Source organism: Paroedura picta, chromosome 17 (genome assembly GCF_049243985.1).
Source record: "Paroedura picta isolate Pp20150507F chromosome 17, Ppicta_v3.0, whole genome shotgun sequence".
NCBI lineage: Eukaryota > Metazoa > Chordata > Lepidosauria > Squamata > Gekkonidae > Paroedura > Paroedura picta.
In genome coordinates, this window is record NC_135385.1 from 11,699,672 (window position 1) to 11,722,972 (window position 23,301).

Below are 23,301 nucleotides of genomic sequence, written 5' to 3' on the forward strand. Positions count from 1 at the left end.
TTAAAAATGACACTGATTTTCTTTATTGCAAAAAACCAACCAACAAACCTTCGGAAAGAGCAAAGCCTTAACTCAGAAAACGCTTTTTTTAAGAGCTTGGTTCCTTCTTCCGATCTATCAAAGCAAACCAAGAAGAATCGTCTTTAAGATTTAAAAAAAAATACAGCAATACTCTATCTATATCACGTTAAAGGACAGGCTGGCAGGTTTTATTATGGTATTATTCAGACCTTTGGAGACATCATTTTTCATCTGTCATAAAGTCAGCGCAGAAGACACGGACTAGAACAATTCTTTGCCAGAGACAACCTCCCAAATGCTGAATTCAGCTGTTTGAAGGAAAACTAAGGACACTTAAAAAGTCAAAGGCTGTACTGGAAAAAGGGGAAGGTCTCAGCACTTGAACCTTACACTTGCCTATCCCTTTTTGTACAGGGTCAAGCAGCTAGAAAATCCAGATCCAAAAGACTCTTTCCCAGAGCGCCGCCAACCCAAGTTGAACAGTGTGAAAAGCTTTGATTTTTCCATATATCATTTTTAAACACCCCGATACCTTTTCAACTTGACACTGAAGCTGCCCATCGGAAGCCCCAAGTTCCCATGCAGATTGCTGCCCCAGCATCTCATCCCACTCTCTTCTACTAGAATTCCTTCCATGTCCTCATTAATATCGAAAGCATGTCTGGCAGATGTAATGTCAGTTAGCAAGAGAAAGCCAAGGTGCATTTTCCTCTTGTCCCTTAAAAAAACAACAACTCTATGACCGTTTCCGCACTGGAGGTTTCATGCTGGGCTGCAGATTGGAGGAGCATTTGGCTCAGTGCAGCTCATCTGACCCCGATTTGTGTTCCTGCACGGGAGATGGAGCAGCAAAGTTCCCAGTGCAGAAACGGTCAATGTCACTTTTTTCCCCATACAAAAAAAAATAAACTCTTTCGCTTCTTACGATCAACTGCGCAATAGTGGAGCTCGTGCACAGCACAATCCTCTCAAAAGAGATTGTCACCACCAACGTGGCCAATGCTGGACAAAATGTGCAAACGGCCACCCTCAAAAACCTGGGTTTTCCAATCCTGGGCCTCAAAGCACGGAGCAAATGTCCATACGTGTGGCTGATCTTGAATGGCTGAAAATGGGTAAGTAGCTGACCACCACCTTTGATGAAAGAACTCAACCACCACCATTGTAGAAGTTGTTATGGGGTCTTCCTCTAAGAAGAACCACCTTAGTCTGCAGCGTTCCATCAGAGAAGATGTGTCCGGTATCGCTCCGGTACTGAGACCTACTAATGTACCCAGCACGTCTACATGACACCTTTAACATCCGTTACTGCTATTCCACTAGAAGGATCATTGCTTTTGATAACCGATGATAAGGAACAGCTCAGAGGGCAGATGACCCACTAGTCTAAAGAGTCATGGCAAGCCACTTGTTCTACCCACAATTCAAAATTCGACTTCTGGGTCATATGGAATAAGTCCCAAGTTTAGCTCACGTTCACATCTCGGCATGCATGGGCGTCAGGTGACTGTTCTGGATGGAGAAGGGAGTCCACGTGAGGATTTGTACGGCTGCAATGCAAAGAGGAACGAGGCAGATCATGTAGAACATGGCATCGTGGAGGCCTAGGAACAAACTGGTAGAAAGGACACAATAACAGCATTCAGTTCTTTCAATACCATGCTCATACAACGCAACCCCATATTTCTGATAGGCAAGTTAGCAATTGATGAAACTAATGCCATTTTAAGAGCTTATGGGCTAACTTCAACTTTGGTTAACTTCAGGTACCATGTAAAAGGTTACTGCGCAAATTAGGATGTGGTAACGAGGATAAGATGGCTAGCAAACTAGCCAGGGAACGTAGCCAAATAAGCAGAATTGTCAATGTAGGGCATTATTTTTGCTAAATTTTTGCCACCCAAGGTTAAAAAGAAACAAGCTGAAGAAACTATGTCAGCTATTAAAAAAGAGAATGAAACTTTTGACACACAAGCAGAAGATATATTGAAAAAAATTGGAGCTTAATATAAAAATCTCTATTGCTCAAAGAACTCAGAAGGCAAAGATATTCAAAATTTCCTCAAGAAGGTCAATCTTCCCAGATTAACAGTTGAACAGGCAAAGGTTAAATTCTAACATTACGAACCAAGAAATCCATGAAGTAATAAAAGCTTTGAAAAAGAATTATGACCCAGGTTTAGATGGATTGACAGCTATGATAAATTGTTAATGCAAACCTGGAGAGAATTTATCGTTTCCCCCAAATCAAGGAAAGACCAAGCCTTAAATGCTTCTTATACACCAATAACATTATCGAATTGTGGTTATAAAATATTTACTACGATGCTTTCGAGCATCGAAAATAATTGGCAACTATATATCTATAGACCAAGCTGGATTTATACTACCAAAGAAATTAAATTTAAATATACGGAAAGTCTTGGTGCTAATGAAATGTGTAAAAACACAATCTCTCTGCAAGTTTTTTTTTTGTTCTTAGATGCCAAAAAGGCCTTTAATTGGGTAGAATCTAGCTATTTAAATCAATGCCTTAATTACTTTGGCTTCAGGGTTAATATGAGTTTGATCGCATGATAGTGAATACACAGGGAGCTCTCCCAGCAGTTCAATATCATGAGAAATGCAAGACAAGCGTGCCCTCTATCAATGTTATTATTTGCTATTTATTTAGAACCCATTGCAGCTTTAACATGTCAAGCACCTCACATAAAGGGAATAACTGCAAAGGAGTATTGTTTCAAACTAATCTTAAAAACTCGAACAAGATTTTAGAGGACATGGAAGAAGAATTTGGGAATAGGTCAAAAAATGAACATTGCAAAAACTGAGGTTCTTTTGTTTACTGTTAAAGAAAGCGATTATTGTGTATGTGGCCTGTCGACAAAGATAAATGAACGAGCATTGTTGGAATTCATATCTTGGTATTTATATCTCTAAAAGAACTACAGATCTGTATTGCTTGAACTCTGAGGAAGGCATGAAGAGAATTAAAATCAATTATCGACCAGGTCACAGTTAAAACTAACATTTCTACGTAAGAGAAACTTAATTCACATTTCAGTACTACCTCAACCAAATTTTGGAATTGCTGTATTGATTAAAGGACCAGTGTTAAAAAAATGCAGAAAAATGTTCAAGAGGCCTAGGATAAGATCAAATAAAGGGGCTTGGGAATTCCCAATGTTCAAAAGTATTACAATTTTGCTAGAATAGGCTAGATAACTAAATGGGTAGGGGAAGATAAAGAGACAACATTGATTCTCATTGAGCAATCTTTTGTGTCGAGAGTTGGGTTTGTGTTTGAGAGTTGGGATTTGGGATTTGGCTAAATAAGAGATAAAAATAGTTATTATGCTAATGATAACTTTATTATTAATGCCTTGGAATAATGCCTAGATAAAGGTTAGCTTCCACGAAACTGGAAGGAAGAAAATTTTTAAATCTGGGAAGATCTGAAGCTGATTATAAATCCTTAATCCCTGATGGGCAAAATAGTTATTACACTTGCAGAAATATCTTCTTTAAGCAAATCCCCTTTGTTTCAGGATCTACAGGTTAAAAATCTTCCACCAGTACTACATAATGATGAAATAAGAACCCAATTGACAAGTTTTTAAACGTTAGCTACAAACAATTTAATTCATATATTCTCTAAGACAGGGGTGGCCAAACTCTGGCTCTCCAGATGTTTTTATACCCCGCTTTTCACTACCCAAAGGAGTCTCTGTTAAGTGTAGGCCAAAGGAAAGTCTATGCTAGCTGTGTGGGGAACGCAGTGAAGAAGAAGAAGAAAAAGAAGAAAAAGAAGAAGAAGAAGAAGAAGAGTTGGTTCTTATATGCCGCTTTTCCCTACCCGAAGGAGGCTCAAAGCGGCTCACAGTCGCCTTCCCTTTCCTCTCCCCACAACAGAGACCCTGAGAGGTGGGTGAGGCTGAGAGAGCCCTGAGACTACTGCAGAAGAAGAAGAGTTGCTTCTTATATGCCGCTTTTCCCTACCCGAAGGAGGCTCAAAGCGGCTTACAACCAGCCTTTAAATGCTCTGGATGCACATGAAACAAATTCCTTCCTTTCACACACTTTAGAGCAGAACCCATATTGAAACCCACACCTAATTTGCCACTTACTTTGGGTCGGGCTGAGCAAGTTTGCTATTCAGATTGGCATATCCAAATTGGTTGAGTATAGTCACCACGAGCATTGGAGCTAGAGACTGGGCTGGCTTTGTAAACAAGGCATTTGTTCCAAAAACCATGGAGGAAAGCGGTGAGCTGAAATAAAGCCAAGAAGAGGATTTGAAAATCGGTGAAATCCTTAGAGATCTGACGGGATTTGAATTGGGTGTAATGCAGAACAAACCACACCTATTGGGACAATTATATAAACATTTGTTAAAATTGGAGACAGAAACCGAACAGGTTAAAGGTTTGCGTGCTAAAATGGATGCAAAGCTTTGCTGAAAATGTCCCTATTTGGGAACAGCTTTGGGTTAATAATGCGAAATTAATAAACTGTCCGTCTTTGAGGGAGAATTGGTACAAAAGGTTCTAAAGATGGGATCTGACTCCTAAAGGTATAAGAACGTCGAGTCAGCATGAGGAGATGAGGGCCCTGACGGAACTCAAACAGTTCCACAGGGACCGCAAAAGGGCTCCTCTGCCAGGCACTTGGTTGAGGTCGACCTGAACCACCACTTCCCATTGGCCCCCCAAGCCTCCCTCCTACGGCAATCACTGTAGATCCGCCCAGCCCACTGGGCCTTCCGTTCACATTGATTTAATGTTCGTCCCAGTGTTCTATTATGTTCTTTACTAGGGGCAAAGCCTGTTGCATTCAGGAATACAACAGGTGCTAGATTGGGGGGGTGGGGTGAAAGAACTCTGTGGATGGCCTCTCTCTCCCCCCAGGACCTGGAAAGGCTGCAGGCAGCTGTTAGGGAACTCACCGGCAGGGGCAGCTCTCATGCAGCATGGATCTGCAGCCTCCAAGCCTCGGAGGGAAGTGAAAGGAGGAGGGGGTGGTCAGGGGTGGAGGACAGAAGGCGACTGGCTGGCCGCTGGACAAACAGGCAAACTGGTTGGAGGAGGAGGCACACAGGGGTGGGACAGCTGCCCTAAGTGGGTGTTAAGCGCTGAGTGGCACTAAAGCCATGAGGCCAGCTCCTCCTCCAAGTCCTTACCAGAAATATTAAGTGGAACAGATTGTTATCACTGTAAAAAGGTAAAGATAAAGGTATCCCCTGTGCAAGCACCGAGTCATGTCTGACCCTTGGGGTGATGCCCTCTAGCGTTTTCATGGCAGACTCAATACGGGGTGGTTTGCCAGTGCCTTCCCCAGTCATTACCGTTTACCCCCCAGCAGCAAGCTGGGTACTCATTATCACTGTATTATTATTATAAATTGAGTTATCTGTATCATTCCTGCTTTAAGTAAACTGCCCTGAGCCTTCAGGGAGGGCGGTATATAAATATAATTGAATGAATGAATGAATGAATGAATGAATGAATGAATGAATGAATGAATGAATGAATGAATTACGGGTTTCGTTGAAGATGCCATGAGATGGTGAGCTCTTTTTTCATATGTATGGCCTTGTCAAAATATGAGAATATTGTGGACAAAAATACATGAGACATTGCAGAGAATCTTGGGGCTTAACTTCCCACTAGATTCAAAATGTATGCTTTTAGGCATCTCTCCTGTTCACTTGCCGGTGTTTGCCAGAGAATTTTTCTTCTGTGTTACGACTGCAGCCAGAATACTAGTTGCTTCAAGATGGGAGCAGCCAGAGCACCACGATCCAGACTCATGGTTGGAGAAGCTTAGAGAATATGCAGCCATGGTGAAACTTACCAACTTAGGGAATAGAAGACCGCCAGAAGAATTTCAAGAGCGCTGAGGCTTCTTCTTAGAATTTGCGGACAGATAATGTATCAATGTAACAATGTAAGAGTGACTGCTGTTCCTTCTTTCCTTTTGTAAATTTAACAAAAGTTTATCAATAAAATGAAATATTGAGCAGAGATATGTAGGTACACAGTGTATTCTACAGGTTGGCACCTGCTACTGTTCATGTTTATATGCAAGGGGATATTTGGCTTCAATAGGAAGTCATCTGGATGTATGCCACGGCATGTAGGCCTTCTTCACCTTGGATAGAAACGTGAGAAAGGGATCAAGGGACATTTATTGTAACTATTGGGTGTTAAGGCAAAAGACGGGCTTCTTTTTGGTGAGGTGGGTGAATGGATCGCTATCGCACGTTGTAGGAAAGTAAGATGGGACGCTCATTTTAAACACATCTGACAACGGTGGAGAGGTGAGATAAGGTTTCCGGCCATAATCCAACCCTCGTGATCAGTGGTTCTCAACCTGGGGGTCGGGATCCCTTTGGGGGTCAAACGACTCTTTCACAGGGGTCGCAGGAGGGCGAGCAGTTTAGCGGGAGGGGGGCCACCACTGTTGAAACTCCTCCTGAAGGCGCCCGCCAATTAATATACAATCATGAACCATGGATCTTCACGCCATTGGTCGGTTTCGGTTTAATTTCTGCGAAAGAACCCTTGCATAGTTTTATGGCTGGGGGTCACCACCACGTGAGGAACTGGATTAAAGGGTCGCGGCATTAGGAAGGTTGAGAGCCACTGCTCTAGATCAGGGGTAGTCAACCTGTGGTCCTCCAGATGTCCATGGGCTACAATTCCCATGAGCCCCTGCTGGCAGGGGCTCATGGGAATTGTAGTCCATGGACATCTGGAGAACCACAGGTTGACTACCCCTGATCTAGATGGCCTTTGGGCTAGTCATTTTTCATCCTCCTTTTCTACATTAAAGGGACAAGGGCAGAGGAAGGGATAATCACATCGGAGGGAGGGGTCAAGATTAATTCAGGTGGGAAGCAAAAGAACAAAGTTTGAATCCTTTAAGACCAACAATGCTTACACCCCAAATTAAACTTTGCTGGTCTCAGAGGTGCCACTGGATTCAAACTTAATGCAATGAACAAAACACTTTCAGGCCAAGGCATCTCTCTATTAGCCTGAATGTTTGAGCCCACGGAGGCATTTAAGTGGTGGGCAGAATCAGCATCGAAAGAGAAGTTCCGTCAGGCACTTTCTGCGCACCGAAAAAGGTTTTGGGATGTCAACTGCACCCATTGTGAGTGTTCATTTTTTTTTTTACTGAGTTGGGACTTTGCAACTGGGGAAAACAGCACAAGAGAGTCTGGGCTTTCGTCGAGCCAAACTTACCTCCGCTTATGTCTCTTTAAATCTGCATCCACAATATCAGCCAAAGGCAAATTAAAGAGGCTGAAAGCAGCTTGGACGATCACCCTAAAGTACAAAAGTTAAAAAAAAAAAAAGCTTTAGTTTCTTCTAGCGCAATACCTCGGCCCACTGAGTTATCTCTTTGTGATACGGTAGGTAGATTCTGCTTCAGCTGGGGACCCACAGCCCACTAACCTAAGAGAATGATGCATTATTTTTAAAAAAACACCACACCCTAGAATCCGAAATAAATGGTTACAGTATTAAGACTCACTCCTTCCGAGGTCGGTAAAATGGGTACCCAGCTTGCTGGGGGGGTAAATGGTAATGACTGGGGAAGGCACTGGCAAACCACCCCGTATTGAGTCTGCCAAGAAAACACTAGAGGGCGTCACCCCAAGGGTCAGGCATGACCTGGTGCTTGCACAGGGGATACCTTTACCTTTACCTTTATTAAGACTCACAGCATCTTGAAAACACAGTACTGCCTTATACGGATTCAGAATGCTGCCCTATCAGGGTCAATACGGTCTCAGGTGGAATTTTCTCACATCCCCCAGAGGTGCCCAACCTGTGGATCTCCCGATGACTATGGACTACAATTCCCACGAGCCCCTGCCAGCTGGCAGGGGCTCGTGGGAATTGTAGTCCATAAACATCGGGAGAGCCACAGTTTGGGCACCCCCCTAGAACAAAGTTTGAGTCCAGTGGTACCTTTAACTCCCTATGAGGTGTGCTTTTTGGCCAGAGACGCTGGGTTCAAACCTGGGACCTTCTGCAGCTGTTCAACCACTGAGCTACAGCCCCATTGCTGGTTTTATGACCAAAGGATCTATTTGCTTACATGTTCACGGTAAGATAAATAGCCAACAGGTAGTAATGTTCTGGGCCCAGAAGAAACATGAGCACGGCGGCGACGGCTTCCAAATAGAAGGAAAACAAGACCACTCGATAGTAACCTAATTTCTTGAGCAGGGATTGGCTAATTAGCACAAGGCACTGGGTAAAAGAGAAAAACAATAAGGCACAGTGAACATTTTATAGCCTATACAATGGTACGCGCATTTGTACATGCAAAGCAGCTGACTAATCTGCAGAGACCAACATACTAAGAAAGAGCCAGGGTAACTCCCCGGGGGCATCAAAGTTCATTCTTATTTATTTTTAAAAAATTAGCCAACTTTCTTCCATATCGAGCTCAAGGCATCTTACAATATAGACTCTTAAATCCATACAAAATTAAAACCACAAGGTCAGGCGGCTAGTGAACTGACCAAATGCAGTCCTAAAGAAAACTCGCTTCAGCGGCCTCCTAAGTGTCAACCGTGAGGGGCCCAGGTGCAGCTCCTTGGCCAAGCTGTGGGGCTACCACTGAAAAGGCCCTTTCTCGTGTGCCCGCCAGACAAGCTTATTTGGTGGGACAGTCAGGACAGCCTCTCTGCATGGTCTTAGTTTCTTGGAAGGAGCATATGAAAGGAGATGGTTTTTTGGAAGCCCCAGTACCCAGCCACGGAGGGCTTTAAATTCTCAGATAAACTCGGTGTCCGTACATTAAGTTCCTTAGCCACAAATCACTAACAAAGGGTTAGCGGGGTGGATTGGGGAGGCCAGACTGTGCCTCTCCAAATGTCCACAGACTACAGAGGGAAAACCAAGCTCTAAGCTGACCCAACCCTTGTCCTGAAGCAACCTGGATGTCTACAAAACTTCATCTCTTTGCTGTACAGCCGAGGTAGTCAAACTGCGGCCCTCCAGATGTCCATGGACTACAATTCCCATGAGCCCTTGCCAGCGTTTGCTGGCAGGGGCACCTGGGAATTGTAGGGCATCTGGAGAGCCACGGTTTGGCTACCCCTTTTAGAACAAAATTTGAGGTCAGGGGTACCTTTAAGACTATCAAAGTTTATAGAAAGACCAACAAAGTTTATATACAAAAGTATATACCCAGAAGAGCCTCTTGTGGCGCAGAGTGGTAAGGCAGCCGTCTGAAAGCTTTGCCCATGAGGTTGGGAGTTCAATCCCAGCAGCCGGCTCAAGGTTGACTCAGCCTTCCATCCTTCCGAGGTCGGTAAAACGAGTACCCAGCTTGCTGGGGGGTAAACGGTAATGACTGGGGAAGGCACTGGCAAACCACCCCGTATTGAGTCTGCCATGAAAACGCTAGAGGGCGTCACCCCAAGGGTCAGACATGACTCGGTGCTTGCACAGGGGATACCTTTACCTTTACCTTTACCTATATACCCAGAATTAAATTAAGATCCCTGCACTCAAAACTTTATTCTACTGCTTCATCTGAATCTAACAAGGGGTTTGTGTGCAAGGTGACAGCATTCCTGCACGATGGTAGGTAGTTCCTCTTAGCAAGCAGCGCAAAAAAATTATGGCCTTCTGCCCCAAACTAGGACATTCTCCTGCAAAAAGAAAAAAAAACCCAAACCAAAGAGATGGGTTTTCCTGCATACCTGGGGACAAATGAAACCTGCCCCGTACATGATGCTCCGGACAGAAGACGAAAGAACGCCCTTCGGGATGAGGTTGTCGGCAAAGATCATCATGAAATTGCTGCAGAAAGCCAAGTGGAAGACTTGAAAGAAGTTCATGGTCACAAAGAGCAAGAAATTCCTCTGGGTCACGATCTGCTTGGTCAGCGAAATGACCGAGGACCACGAGAGGGCTCTGTCGACGCTTTCCGCCACGCCGCTCTCTCCCAGGAGACTTTCCCGCGATTCGTACTGGCTGGTGCTGTAGATTCCCGTGTAGCACATGCAGGCGGTCGCTGCTGCGCCAACCAGCACCACAAAGACTTGGAAATGGGCAAAGTTCTCCATGTTGTTGGATATCAAGCCACAGAACAGGATGCTGGTGGAGCCGACTAACGTGGCCACCTGGTTGTACTTGATGAGCTGCAGCCTGCTCTCGTGCCTCGTGGAGGTCTCTGCAAAGAGGGCGCACTGCGCCAGCAAGACAAACGTGAGCATGCCGTCAAACGCGCACAACGCGACGACTAGGTGGAGCCCGCTCAGCCAGTCCCCTTCTCGGTATTGCTTCCACGGAAACCAGGGGAGCAGGAAGGCCAGGGCGTACAAGGGAGCCCCGTAGAAGATGGATGCCTGGCGCCTGGAGCAGCACGGGGCTTTGGAGTTGTCTTGAATGTAGCCGAAGAGAGGGTCATTGACGGCGTTCCAGATCATAAAAACCACCTGGGGAGAAAGGTGACCAGATTTCAACAGTGGTAAAGTGGGACACCATTGACCGGGGTGGGCGGTGGTCCTTGATTTAAAATCTGGTCTATATGGAGCCACAAAAAGTTTCGTAGAATGCATACAACGCAAAATTGTAATATATATTTTTTAATTTCAGCATAAGTACAATTTGCCAGGTGCCCCCAGATGTCCCTCCAAAAGTGGGACAATCTGGTCACCTTAGTGGGAAGTCAAAACAAGTCAGCAGATGTTCAAACCTGTCCTGCCTGCATTAGAAGCCCAAGTTGGAAGCAGTTGGAACAATATATATTAGGGTCCCCAACATGGTGCCCACCCACACTTCCTGCTGCCTGGCAAGGGTTTTTAGGAAGCGGGCAGCCAGGCTTCTGGTGGGCCAATGGAGATCGGATTGGCTGCACAGATTTTAAAAAGTGTCGCTCTAGCAACAGCTGCCAGCACAGCACCATGATCTTAAGAGTGTGACTGAAGATGTGGCTGGCTTTGTCTTCAGAGGCAGCCATTCTGTGGCTTTCCGCCCTGCCGTGTCAGAATTCCTCAAGGGCCTGCAGATGCCAAAAGGTTGGAGACCCCCTACTGTGGATGATCAAACGTGTAGAACAAATGTAAAAAGAGGAAAACTGGTTCAAATCGGCAGGCACCTGATCAACTGTCGCTTTTCTCTACTTGAAGGAGTTTCCAAGCGGCTTCCCTTTCCTCTCCCCACAACAGACACCCTGTGAGGGAGGGGAGGCTGAGAGAGCCCTGAGATTACTGAAGAAGAAGAAGAGTTGGTTCTTAGATGCCGCTTTTCCCTACCCGAAGGAGTCTCAAAGCGGCTTACAGTCGCCTTCCCTTTCCTCTCCCCACAACAAACACCCTGTGGGGTGGGTGAGGCTGAAAGAGCCCTGAGATTCCTGCTCGGTCAGAACAGTTTTCTTAGTGGGGAGCCCAAGGTCACCCAGCTGGTTGATTGTGGGGGAGTATAGAATCACACTGGCTCACCAGATTAGAAGTTGGTGCTCCTAACCACTATGAAAGAAGTTCTTAAAAGCTTTTCCCAGCTTTTTTTTACCATTGAGAACCCCCTGAAATATTCTTCAGGCTTCGAGAAACCCCAGAAGTGGTGCGAACATCAGGATACAGTTGGGAAGCAGAGCTGTGGACATGCACACCTGAGGCCACTTCACTTACTGCCACCTCCAGGACCATCACTGGCCATTTTGGGAGGGGGGAGGAGGTCAGCATGAATATATATGGTTGTATCACCTGATAAACAACCGGGGTGCCCAAAACTGAACACAGGACTCCAAGTGAGGCCGAACCAGAGCAGAGTAAATCACCCGCTGTGAATCTGAAACCAGCCATAACCGAGGGGGGGGGGAGAGTGAATGTTTTACTGTACCTGGGCTTGATGAAATGCGCCTTCCGAGATCTTGTACTGGTTCAAAAACAGCTTGACATAGTAGAAGTTGAATATGCTGTTCATCATGCCTGCCCCTAACGTGGTCATGGAGTAAGCCGCAGCGTTAGGGTGGATCCTTGAAAGAAACTTCATTTTCACAATGTGGTGGTGGTTTTTTTTTCTTCCCTTAGGAGGAAGGGGGAAATAAAGATTTTGGTACAATGGTTAAAGCAGCCCCCCCCCCCCCAACAATGTTTATTTTTATGTTGTTCGATGCTGGTTGAATCAAGGAGAATATTATCCGAGAGCAAGCATCTTTGGACAAGTACACACTCCTCATGTTCCAGAAGAGGGCAACATTTTCACACTTTTCCCCCCTTCTCTGGCAATGTGCCACGAGGCTGTTCACAGCGTCCTTCGACCCAAGCAAATAAGAGCGGCTTTGGGGGGCTTGCATGTGTGGAATATGAAAATCAACCCACAACTCCTTCATGGAACCTCAATATGGGTCCGTTCAGACAGCGAGAACCTAGATCAGCCTCTCTGGCACTTCTTGCAAAATATTACAGGGACCCAAAGATGTGTAGCTGGGACAGCTTTAAGATTGGGACGAAGACAGGCTGCATGCATTCAAACACAGGCTAAAGGTAACTTTTTTTCCCCACAAAGGACAGACTGCTCTGTGAGCTAAGGAGGTGGTGAGCTCCCCCTCACTGGCAGTCTTCAAGCAAAGGTTGGAGACACACTTTTCTTGGATGCTTTAGGATGCTCTGGGCTGATCCTGCGTTGAGCAGGGGGTTGGACTAGATGGCCTCTGTGGCCCCTTCCAACTCTATGGTTCTGTGATTCTTCATCAGGATCAATTCTATTCCCACTGGATGCAAGAAACAGATGAGAAACTATCTAAGGATAGGCATCAGTTTGGATAAGCTAAATAGTACCTGAAGCAATACCTATTCGGGTACATTTCAACTGTATCCAAGTTGAATCAAAAATCCCATCTGTTTAAATCAGCCAAAATTGACACCCAAACCGATTCCAGCTTGATTTGGCTGATTTGGCAATGGAAAGAACCCTGCCAAACAGAATTAACCTTTAGTGGTATTTTATAAGGATTCATACTATGCATGGTTTATCTTTGTAGGTTATTTTCTATAATTTCATCACCCATGAGACTACAATTAGAAAATATTGAGTTATTACCAATATTGAGGTATTTCCATTTTTATTTTTTGCAATTTTGATCATTATATTGGATTAACATGTAGCATGGGGATATATATTATATATTTATAATTCGAATATCACTGATGAAGATACTGAAAATGGACTATACCTAGGAATCTGTTCTGAAATTGTGTTGATCATTGGAATAATTCATTTCACCATCACCTGCTTGAGAATCAAGAATTGCATAAGGGATCTAGATTACTTCAGCTCAGTTATATATGATTTTGAAGAGTATGCACCACCCAGGTTTTTGTCATCTTTCCATCTCCAGCCATCCCATCCCATCCCAAACACCTAACAGTTCCTCCTTATTGTAGAGCATTCATGCTGCTCCTACATGGGAGATATTGTGATTTACCTTATTCGGATAGGCTTTGCCAGTGTGATTTGAAAAAAAGCTCATCCCCCCCCGTCCCACATGCTATTGGAATGCGCTTATATTGACAGCCAGTTTGGTGTAGTGGCTAGGAGTGCAGACTTCTAATGCCGGCTTTGATCCTGCACTCCCCCACATGCAGCCAGCTGGGTGACCTTGGGCTAGTCACAGCACTGATAAAGCTGTTCTGACCAGGCAGTGATATCAGGGCTCTCTCAGCCTCACCCACCCCACAGGGTGTCTGTTGTGGGGAGAGGAAAGGGAAGGCGACTGTAAGCCGCTTTGAGCCTCCTTTGGGTAGAGAAAAGCGGCATATAAGAACCAACCTTTCTTCTTCTTTTAACCAAATTATTATCTTTTAACACAGTAGAGGTAATTTGGTTAAAATTTTAAAAATTAGTAGATAGAGATCCAAAGGCTATGGTGTGGTCAGGGATTTCTCCACCATGTTTTCCTTAAAGAAAAAAAAGGCTCCTTATCCACTGCTCAAAATCACTGCATCCAAGGAGCTTAAAATGTCAAAGGAAAGGTAATGACAACGGCAAAATCTGTATATACACAATTATTTTCACCTAGCCTTCAGTATTCCTGCCTCATTAAGAGTTACAATCAAGATCACAAGAGTTACAGTCAGGTGGGAAACATGGCGTACTACACAGCTTGTTAAACTTTCTTGGGCCCTAGATCTGCATTTCTCTTGCCCTATCTACCTCCTGATGCCTTCAAGTACAGGAATCAATCAGGGAAGGGAAGTTGTAAAGCAATCTCCGAGGGCCGGGATCAAAGACCAGCTCCCACTCAACAGAGTCAGAAACTTTCCTCCTGATTCGGGAGTCTGTATTTTTAACACATGCATGCCAGGGGAAAGGAACTGAGGAAGGTACAGTTTATCCTTCAGGGATGATAAAGCTCCTGGCACAAACTGCTAATAGGTACAACTGGTAATAGGCACAAAAGGTCCTCTCTTCCTCCGCGTTCTGGCCAAACTTAATTGGGAATCCACTTGCTAAACCGGATCTAAAAGCCCACGGGACTTCATGTAATTTGGCAGCCTCTGTTGAACTTGTCTTGGGGAACTTGTCCTGAAAAACTTCAACTGTGTGGAAGAGACCTGTTGGCACCTTACAGACCAACTAGGTTAAGATGGCTTTTGTGGACCAGAACCCCCTTTTATTGGAGGCATTGCTTGTTAATAACAAGTGGAAACCAGTCTGAGTTCGGCCGGCACACGTCACAGCCTGGAATCTGAATCCTGAAATTTTGGGCATACCAAATGGAATCTGTTTGAAAATTCAGGGTGAGTGCCCCCCCCCAGGACTCCAAAATCACAGGGCATCTCCATGGGGTGCCCCTGACAAGCTCACTAAGCTTTGTGGGGACTGGACTTGTGCATTACAGGTGCCCAACAGGGTCCCCCAGGAAGGTTTTTTGAGATTTCAGGTGTGGGTTCAGGAGCAGACAGAACAGACCCTGGGTAAGCTACAGGCTTCAGATCTGTGGCGCACCTCCCTGGGATGCTCTAAGATGTACCCACCAAGATTTGTGAGGAATGGACTTTGGGGGGGGGGGTGAGTAACAGACCTGCAAACAGGATGCACATTTCAAATTTATAATGCTTGAGATCCATTTAAATTCATGTTTCCCCTCTCCCTGGGAAGGTAACAGAGGACTTTAACAGATGAATCGCAGAGATTGCCTCCTTAAAGGACATAGGTGCATCCACAATCCACCCATTAAACTCCTTCATTCCCTTCTGGAGGGGGTGAAAATGGGATTTAAATAGTCCCTGATACTGCAGGCTGAATGGGCACGGGTGGGTGTTAGCTCTGTCAGTCTGCAATCTTTTGTGATCCATCCATCCATCACTCACCTCCTTTGTTACCTTCCCCAGGAGGGAGGGGAAACAGAAGAGTTTAAAGGGGTCTCAGACACTGCCTGTCTGCCTGCAATGTCTGCAATCCATCCATCAAAGTCCTTGGCCACCTTTGGAGGTAGGGAGAGAATGGGGCAGGTTAAATGGGACCCTAGACATTGCAGGCTGTCCTTATTGCTTCTCTTTTGTTTCCCCCCAGTTCGAAGCGGAGAGGTGGGGGAGTGAAATGGATGGTTGAAACCTTACGGCTATAATGGGCAGACCCACTGAGCTGTTTCGCTCCGTGACACTTTGAAGCAGAGGGAATGGAAACAGATTGGTGAAATGGCTGGCAGCCATTTCAACCTGACATCCTCTGCTCCTCTGCTTGTAAGCTGCAATGGCTGGTAGCCATTTTAGCTTATCTCTTTAGCTTCCCCGGGGTTTGTGAAATGCATAGTTTAACAGCTGACAGGTGGACCGAACCCTTAATTGAACTGGAGAAAGATCTGGGGAAATGTTTGGTGAAGGTTCCTCCCCAAAACCTTGGCTCACAAGCCTTGAATGGCCAAATTCACCGCGGATTTTCGCTTGTCACAGTTTGTGCCCATCCTCACTTGTTAGCATTTAATTTCCTGTTCCTCCTCATACTCGTTCCGGCTTCATCCCACCCGAAACTTCATCCCACCCGTTTTAATATTTCACAGCTTATTTCCTGCCAGTAGACAAGGGCACTTTTTATGACCAACTTGAAGAGTGCGTTATATTTGCTGCCGTGTTCTTATGATGGTAACTGATGGGTTTGGGGAAACGCTTCTATTATTGTAAGGAGGGGGTTGCTAGTTTTGTCGTGGCAGTTTTAACTGATAATTTCCTATTTGATTTTCATTTGAGGGTCATTATTTCTTTTAAAAATCTGCCTTGACTCCGCCACCAGGCAGCTGACAGACAGCTTCCTCACATAAAGACAGTAAAAACCCCTAAGTTGTGAAACTAAATGCCAAATATACTCATTTCTAGGAAAGTCTCAAATATATAGAACAGGGATTCTCAACCAGGGAACCTGGGGTCAGGCAAGATCTCTGCCAGGGTTCCGTGGCCTTTCCCAAAAGTTCGAATGGCCGCTGACATCAGCCCACTTTCCTTGTTGCTCTACAGGCCTAGGACTCCACAATGGAAACAGTAAATGATCGATCAATTAATTGGATGGCTCCTGCATTTTACTTTCATGCTCACTTCCAGGGATCCTTGAAGCTTCAAAAATATTGCAGGGATTCCTCCACCGTCAAAAGGTTGAAAAAGGCTGGCATAGGATTTATTTCACAATCTGTTAACTCTGTACTGGCGCAAATGCATTCGTTGAAATTATCTTATCACAATACACATTCTATAGTTTTATTAAGGTGCCATTTCCATGGGAGAGAAAGAAGACTGCAAAGGTTATATAAAGGTGAGAGTGCGCTATGTGACTAGCATGTGTAACTCTAAACATTGTTACACCCTTTTAAGGCCATTCAAGTCAACGTGCTTGGACGAGTATAGCTCTACTAAGGAGGGCACTATAAAATATTGAGCAGAAAAGGAACAGGTCTGGTTTCCCTAGCCGAGAGGTATTTGATAACTAGCTTAATACCTCCTAGACACGTGACCAAATGATCGCTCACATGCTTCCCCTCTCAAATATATTTAGGCTGAGGTGAAATACACAAAGTGGCTTAGTGGTCCGAGTTTCAGATTAGGACAGCCTTTCTCAACTTTTGCAAAACCCCTGAAACAGTCTTCAGGCTTCAAGAAAGCACAGAAGAGGTGCAATCGTGCAGAACATGGTTCGGAAGCATAGCTGTGTGCATGCCCACCTGGGGCCCATCCGCTTCCATGCCCATTATTGGCCATTGTGGGAGTGGTTGGGTAGGTCAACATGACCAGAGCCTCTTTGGTGTAGTGGTTAGAGTGCGGACTTCCAATCTGGCGAGCTGAGTTTGATTCCGTGCTCCCCCACATGCTCCCCACTCCTTCGGGTAGAGAAAAGCGGCATATAAGAACCAACTTTTCTTCAGTAATATCAGAGCTTTCTCAACCTCTCCTCCCTCACATGGTATCTGTTGAGGGGAGAGGAAAGGGAAGGCAATTGGAAGCTGCTTTGAGACTCCTTCGGGTAGAGAAAAGCGGCATATAAGTACTAACACTTCTTCTTCAGTAATCTCAGGGCTCTCTCAGCCTCCCCTTCCTCACAGGGTGTCTGTTGTGGGGAGAGGAAGGGAAGGCAAATGTAAGCTGCTTTGAGACTCCTTCGGGTAGAGAAAAGCGGCATATAAGTACTAACACTTCTTCTTCAGTAATCTCAGGGCTCTCTCAGCCTCACCCACCCCACAGGGTGTCTGTTGTGGGGAGAGGAAAGGGAAGGCGACTGGAAGCCGCTTTGAGACTCCTTCGGGTAGGGAAAAGCGGCCTATAAGAACCAACTCTTCTTCTACCTCATATCACCCAATAATATAAAAAAAAAACATTACAATTAATCAACTCCCACTTATTCGGGAACCCCTTCTTGAGAAATCCTGGATTAGGGCCTGAGGGGAGCCAGGTCTGCATCCCCACGGAGGCTCAGTGCATGGCCTTGGGCGAGGCCTGCTCACCTGCCTGGCCAGGTGTTGGCTGGGAGGGCAAAATGGGCGGAGGGAGGACCAGGAAGACATGCTGTGCTGCACCGCAGGGTGAGCGGCCGGCTACAAACAGCACGGCAAGGTGGGCTTTTTGGGGGCCTCCGTGCCCTGCAATCCCCCCGAGGCCCCCTGCAGCTCAGCCCCGCGTCTGCACCGGTGCAAAAGTGCCGCAGGATCGCAGCCCCCCACTGCACCTCCCAGGCGCCCTTTGCCAGCGCGCGCGCCACCCCCGGCCCCCTCCCTAGCAACCGCCCGGCGGCAGCCCTAGCAACCGCGCGCGCCTCGCCCGCCGTCCACTTACAGCCCTCAACAAAAATCCACTCCCCGGGCCGCTTCAGTCGTAGGCGCTTCGGAGGGCGGGCCCCTGCCGAGCCCCGCCTCCCCGCTCCCGCTCCCATTGGCCGACGCCCGGCCGTCCCACGCGCCCATTGGCTCCCGGCGGCCGGCGGGCGCGGCCTGCCATTGGCTCCTGTCAAGGTGGGCTCCGGCCGTTTTAAATCGCCACGTTGCGGCGGCGGCGGCGGTTGGCTTCCGTTGGCCATGCCGGGCCGGGGCGCGCGGGGCGGCGGCCGTTGGCGGCGCCTTCGGCAGAGTCCGGACGCGCTCGGGCGCGCTCGCGCGAGGGCCGTTTAAAGGCGCGAGGCGAGGCGGGCGACGGTTGGTCCCGTCCTGGAGGGGGGCGGCGAGGCCGGGGGGGGCCCGGGCGGGGGCGCGATGCTGACCGACAGCCTCGTGGAGGAGTTCGAGATCCGCGAGGACGAGCCTTGGTACGACCAGCAGGACCTGCAGCAAGGTGCGCGCCCCCGAGGGCACAATGCGGGGAGGGGCCGTTCCGTTGGGAGGGCGGGGGAAAACGGAACCGTCCCGTTGGGAGGGCGGGGAAAAAAACGGAACGCGGAAGGAACGTTCGCAAAAACCGCCTGAACGGTGTATAAATAACAAAGCGAACAGAAATGCATAATATATCTCCCCCCCCCTCCCAAAGGCACAAGGGATTTGGGGGGGGGGGTTCGGCCCTGTTTTGGAAAGAAATCCCATCGCATCCACCAAAGGCTTATTATTTATTTGTTATTTGTTTATTTAGATTTGTATACCGCTTTTCCACACAGCGCTGGGCAGTTTGCATGGAACGCTGCGGGGTGATTGCAGGGGACATTGTGTGACAAGTATAACAGTCCTAGCTTAACAGGTCCACCCAGGACAGTGTTTGAACGGCGCCGTTGACACCGCATTGAGTGGGTCGGAGGCTTCCGTCATGGCGGCTGATTTTGGGTCAGTCGGCCTCAAGGAAACTATGGCACGGGGTAGGAAGTGGATAGGAAAAGAGTCTGAAGGTGTGCGGAAGAAGGAATTAGGAAGGGTCTGGAATGGGGGGTAAGGCCCCTTCTTATAAAAAAATTGTGGCTGGGCTTCCCCCCCACATACAAGGGTGCCTCTGAGCATAATAAGAGTGGGCTGAGGAAGAGGAGGTGAATGCTGAACCCTCCCCTCTTTGACCTTGTTCTGCTTCACCGTTCAGAGCCGAGGAATGTCCTAAGAAGGACTTGGAGGTTTGGGGTCGGGAAATTTTTCCTCTCCTCGCTGTGGGTGCTCCGGAGCCTTAAAAAATTTGGCTGGGAGAGAAATGTTGCGAGTTATCACCTCCCTTTTATTTTGCCTTGCTTGTTTTCTTCCCTAAGTGCTTTACGGCATCCTTTCCCCCTTCCTTTGTTTTATCCTGGCGACAACAGCCCTGCGAGGTAGGTCAGGTGGGGATCCGAGTTCGACCCTGGAACCCGCTTGAGAAACTTCCATCGGCCAAGTGGTTTGGAGGTTTAGCAATCTCTTTCCTCCCCACCCCGCAGGTGAATGGGGTTGGAATTGGTGCTCTTGAAGGTATTATTCGTGTATATTAAAGTCTTTGTGATGGAGCAGTTGGAAGGTTTGAGGGGAGACTGCTTACGAAAGCGGGAAGGGAAAAGCCTGCAAGTGAATGGTCTGGGGCTATGGATTTGCTCATCTGCGTAAAATTCCCTTCTGCATTGCCCCTTCTAGATCAGCTAGATCTCAGCGGGCATTGCCTACCCCCCTCCCCCCTTTAGGTTTCATTTGCAAGAAGCAGAAATTCATACTTCAATGACATTACTTTCTGATTGAATTAAAACCCTCTTGTTGCAATGTAAGCTGGGGCCATGCGCTTTCCAAAGGTCTCCAGTTTTTTAAAAAATATATAAAGAAATTCAATCTATAAATATGGTGTGAATCTGTCTGAACCATACTGAGTGCTGCTTAAATGCACGGCCATGTACAAAAGAACAGCCACAGAGGCCTGGGAGATGTATGGAGCGTGTGGGAGAGTTGCGGAGGCTCGGAAACAGAACAGAAAGTCTTTTCTGTGGCACACGGAGCATTAAAGTGCAACATTGCTTGGCAGTGTACAGGATTTGGAGCATTATACTTTGCCTAACACCTCCACGGCCATCCAGGTGTGGCCCTATCCTAAATCAATTAGAGAATCCCTTGTACCAGCTCTTTAAGTTGTGCTGCCTTAACATACGGCAGTAAGAATTTTTCCTTGCTGTGTGCGCACCTGTGCTTAAAATAGTGCCCATTCCTCAAACAGAGGCTTGGAGTTGCCTTGAGTTCTCCCTGTTTGTTGGCTACTTGTAACTGGAAGCTTAGAAATAGCGCATATCCGAGATGTACTCGTACAGTCAAAACAGAGCAGTCTATTATGCTGTTTGCATCTGAAGCCCGGTTAATGAATGTTGGCTTGAACTTTGTCCCTCCTGGGTGTACTGAAGATCTAATTTTATAGCATCCAATTATGCTTAATGGCTGCCTCCCAGATAAATGGGAAATTAAAAGCTGGAGAGATACAATTCACAACAAATCTATTCAGTGATTAAACTGAAGCCCTTTGAAAGAATTATGGAGACACGTTGAATCCAAATGTTGCTCGGTACTTTCATTCCTCTAAATAGAGAATAAAAATGTGTATCACAGAACCATAGAATTGGAAGGGGCCATAGAGGCCATCTAGTCCAACCCCCTGCTCAACGCAGGATCAGCCCAGAGCATCCTAAAGCAACCAAGAAAAGTGTGTATCCAACCTTTGCTTGAAGACTGCCAGTATCTTTGCTTTGGTCTGTTTAGAGCAGGGGTAGTCAAACTGCGGCCCTCCAGATGTCCATGGACTACAATTCCCACGAGCCCCTGCCAGCATTTGCTGGCAGGGGCTTCTGGGAATTGTAGTCCATGGACATCTGGAGGGCCGCAGTTTGACTACCCCTGGTTTAGAGGCTTTAGTGCCAAGTATGATATCCATGTTAAGTTGGGGTTAGCAGAGGAAGAACAGTATTGCGTTTAATTGTTCTAAACAACTTTACTGAACAGGGTCGGTTTCCTTCACCCCCTTTTGATGTTGTTATGACTTACTTATTCTTGTATTTATATGCTGCTCTTCCCAAGGGCTCAGGGCACTTTACATATAATTAAAAACGCATGATAATATAAATAGACAAGTTAAAACTCTTTAAGTTGTTGTAGGTTTTAAAATTCAGAATTAACTAATTTGTTGAGGCGGTTTCCAGCTCAGGTGATAAAGTGGGAAGAGTTTCTGCACTAATTGAAGGCAGGTGGGTGGGAAGAAAGGTGACTTTACAGGTGAATTTTGATTCCCAGAAATACTTTCTCAATGTGGGTTGGGAAGCTCAGTGGTTAAAAGGAGAAAATAAGTTGAATTAGGCGGCTGTTTTTTCCAGAGAGATTGTTTTCCCCTGAATATCTTTCTGTCTTAGAACATTAAGTGTAAGGTGGTCATACCATTCGAGAAAGAGATAATCAGGTGGCATTTATGTAGAATATATAAAAACCACACTAAGAAGAAGACTTTGAATATCCTGCACTTGAATGTAGGCATATTTTCCCACAAGCCTTTCTAGCTGAAAGCTTGTCCCTTCCCGTTCCACCTAGTAGGGTCAGATAGTTGAAGCACCCCTCTGTCATTGCCTAGACTTGACTGCTGTTGAGGATGACCTTACTCTAGTTTACCATTTCAGTTGTCCGCCAACCAGTGTAAGGCGGTCATACCATTTGAGAAAGAGATAATCAGGTATCTTGGCATTTATGTAGAATATATAAAAACCACACAAAGAAGACTTTGAATATCCTGTACTTGAATGTAGGCTTATATTCCCACAAGCCTCTCTAGCTGAAATCTTGTCCCTTCACGTTCCACCTATTAGGGTCAGATAGTTGAAGCACCCCTCTGTCATTGCCTGGACTTGACTGCTATTGAGGATGACCTTACTCTAGTTTACCATTTCAGTTGTCGGCCAACCAGTTTAAGAACAATTATGCTGAGGAGCTGTAGGTGAATGTCATCAAGCTACTTAGGAAGCCTGCTATTAAAAGGTGGGTCCAGACAGCAGGTGTGAGCTAGTGTCTGACTTTCCCTGTTCCTGCAGCAGTGTTGGTGCAACTTACTCATTACTTAATTGCTGCTCAGGTAGCTTTACTTTGGCTTGGAAGCTCCAGAGGCCACGATTATAACATGAGAGGCAGAGTCACTTTTCCTAATTGGCTCAAGGCTATTGCGCAATTTCAGTGATATGGAATAAGCAGGCAAATAAAACTCCAGGTGGAGTATCTTCCGTTGTGAAAGGTTTCTAGTGGAATTAGATTTCAGAAGGAAACATTAGTCTTCCTGCCCTGATGTTTCCCATGGGAAACACTAGCACACTGGCCTCGTTGGGTTCAAACACAGGACCAAGTGCATATATATATATTTTAGTGTGCATTGGCGCAATAATGCGCCTTCTGAAATAACAATCTGTAACCACAGCTGACCACAGTTGAAACATGAAACCAGTTAGTATTATAGGGAAGTGAGCTATTTTCACCACCCCCCCCCCACACACGCACACACACATGATGATGATGATGATGAGCTGCTGTGAAGGCATTGTAGCATTTTCAGGAAAAAGCTGGTAATTGTGAAACCTATAAAGAATGGGTTGTGCACCCAATTTGGACTCAGAAGCAGAAACCTCCGTGGGAGGAAGGCAGGTTTATAAACAGGCGAAACGCATATTTCGTAATGGCCAAAGGCTATATACAAATGAATGATACTACTACCGATAGTAGCAGGTAATAAATCTAATCATAATATTAATTAGGTAGAACGCAGTAACTTGGGACCCAGAGCTCTTTGCTTTTTTATTGAAATCAAGACTACCTCTCAAGCTAAAATGGGGCGAAACAAATTTGCACGCAATAAGCATTTGGATGTGGATGCCTTTTAATAGT

General features: G+C 46.2%; 2 protein-coding genes across 3 annotated transcripts in view; one reads left to right on the top strand and one right to left on the bottom strand.

Annotated features, from left to right (window-relative positions):
- Positions 1-18,463, bottom strand: LOC143827525 (transmembrane protein 180-like). Its single transcript, XM_077317131.1, has 7 exons — positions 18,314-18,463; positions 11,895-12,080; positions 9,752-10,489; positions 8,134-8,288; positions 7,272-7,355; positions 4,149-4,292; positions 1-1,636 (listed from the first exon to the last, which is right to left on the bottom strand). Exons 2-7 carry the CDS (start codon positions 12,045-12,047, stop codon positions 1,498-1,500), a joined length of 1,413 nt encoding a protein of 470 aa, XP_077173246.1. The 5' UTR covers positions 12,048-12,080; positions 18,314-18,463; the 3' UTR covers positions 1-1,497.
- The window catches only part of CDR2 (cerebellar degeneration related protein 2), a 17,860-nt gene continuing 9,207 nt past the window's right edge, over positions 14,649-23,301 (top strand). Inside the window, exon 1 of one of the 2 annotated variants that reach the window (XM_077317133.1) lies at positions 14,649-14,797. Coding sequence is in view for 1 of the 2 variants with exons in the window: in XM_077317132.1 (XP_077173247.1) it covers positions 18,727-18,805 (79 nt within the window). In the remaining variant the exon portion in view is untranslated. Of the gene's footprint in view, positions 14,798-18,538; positions 18,806-23,301 lie in introns of those variants that run through there. The other variant, XM_077317132.1, reaches the window with a different exon arrangement.